This window comes from Metopolophium dirhodum, chromosome 2 (genome assembly GCF_019925205.1).
Source record: "Metopolophium dirhodum isolate CAU chromosome 2, ASM1992520v1, whole genome shotgun sequence".
Lineage (NCBI taxonomy): Eukaryota > Metazoa > Arthropoda > Insecta > Hemiptera > Aphididae > Metopolophium > Metopolophium dirhodum.
Genome location: NC_083561.1, coordinates 27,281,794 through 27,283,019, shown reverse-complemented (window position 1 = coordinate 27,283,019; position 1,226 = coordinate 27,281,794). Strand labels below are relative to the sequence as shown.

Here is a 1,226-nt window from a genome sequence, read left to right as displayed (position 1 = left end):
GAATATTTTTTATCTTTATTAGACAAAACAAATCAAGACATCAAAACAATACCATTGTAATACGTAATTAAAACAATTAGAGAGCCTTGTTTATGCCCTTTTAAAAAAGTAATAGTGTTTATTTCGTGCTATAGTAACAATATTCGGTTTATTTCTTTATCTATATTATTATATTCAATAATTATATTTTTTAAATTAAAATTTGTTTGTTAATTGTATGAGAAAAAGTGGAATTTAACTGACGATAGATTACATTAATGTCGGAGGAAAAAATATTTATTGAGAAATTTGGCAAGAAGTACTACTGTCTTCGTCAAAGAAATACCATTCCATGCCAATCCCCCAAAAAGAAAACAAGCGACTCTTTGAACGGCATTAATAATTGCACTAGAAAAAAAAGGACATTAAAAAAAGATAGAATTGTGAACCCCAATCAGTTGGAATTTGAAGAGAATGGACTTTACAAATCTGTAGACATATTGGAGAACATTGTGTCTTTTAAGGTAGGCATTTGGCTTGTTTAAAATTATGTATTTCACTTCGAATAATATCATGTTTGAAATCGTGAATACCTTACCTAATATTATATTATTATTGTAATAGCTATCTAACATTAAACAATTCAAACCACCAGCTAACAAAAAAGCATACTTCGATACAAGATTACACGAGTTTATAAGAATCAATGAACTGGCCGTTGGTATTTTAGACGAAATACAATATTCTACCGATGTGATAAATGATTTAAAAACGGTACAAATCATATTTAATCATAATCTCTCACAACTTCAATGCATTGAGGATGAACAAAAATATATATTGGAAAGGATGAATAAAATAAAATTGAGTTGTATGGATAAATTTTTAAGATTCGTATCATGTCCTTGTTGTTCGTAATATTGAAACAAATGCTAAAGAAATAACCTTGCAAGGATATATCATAAATTATATGCCTATTCTTAATATAAATTATTAAGTATAAAAAAAACTATTTTAATGATAATTGTATTGTTTTATTACTAATTTACATCAAATTCGTATAAAAAAATCTTTGTGATATTATGTATTATTGAAAATTAATTCCTTAATGATTTCTGTATTAAAAAGTAAGAATTACCCATAATTTAACCAGGGCTTGCAAACGTTATACTAACATTACAATTATAACGCTATATTTGACAAAATATGATTGAAATTGGTAAACATAATTAAAACAGAAAGCCATA

General features: G+C 25.9%; 1 protein-coding gene across 1 annotated transcript; it reads left to right on the top strand.

The window, feature by feature from the left end:
• The first annotated feature begins 257 nt into the window (after positions 1–257).
• Positions 258–897, top strand: LOC132938352 (uncharacterized). The gene is made up of 2 exons (XM_061005134.1): positions 258–503; positions 604–897. The coding sequence occupies exons 1-2, from the start codon at positions 258–260 to the stop codon at positions 895–897; spliced, it is 540 nt and encodes a 179-aa protein (XP_060861117.1).
• The last annotated feature ends 329 nt before the right edge of the window (positions 898–1,226 follow it).

What these genes read in the sequence shown, in the direction of transcription:
- LOC132938352 (XM_061005134.1), top strand. Translation starts at nt 258, where the DNA reads ATGTCGGAGGAAAAAATATTTATTGAGAAATTTGGCAAGAAGTACTAC. An exon ending in AGAACATTGTGTCTTTTAAG is followed by an intron (nt 504 to 603) that starts GTAGGCATTTGG and finishes TTATTGTAATAG; the next exon opens with CTATCTAACATTAAACAATT.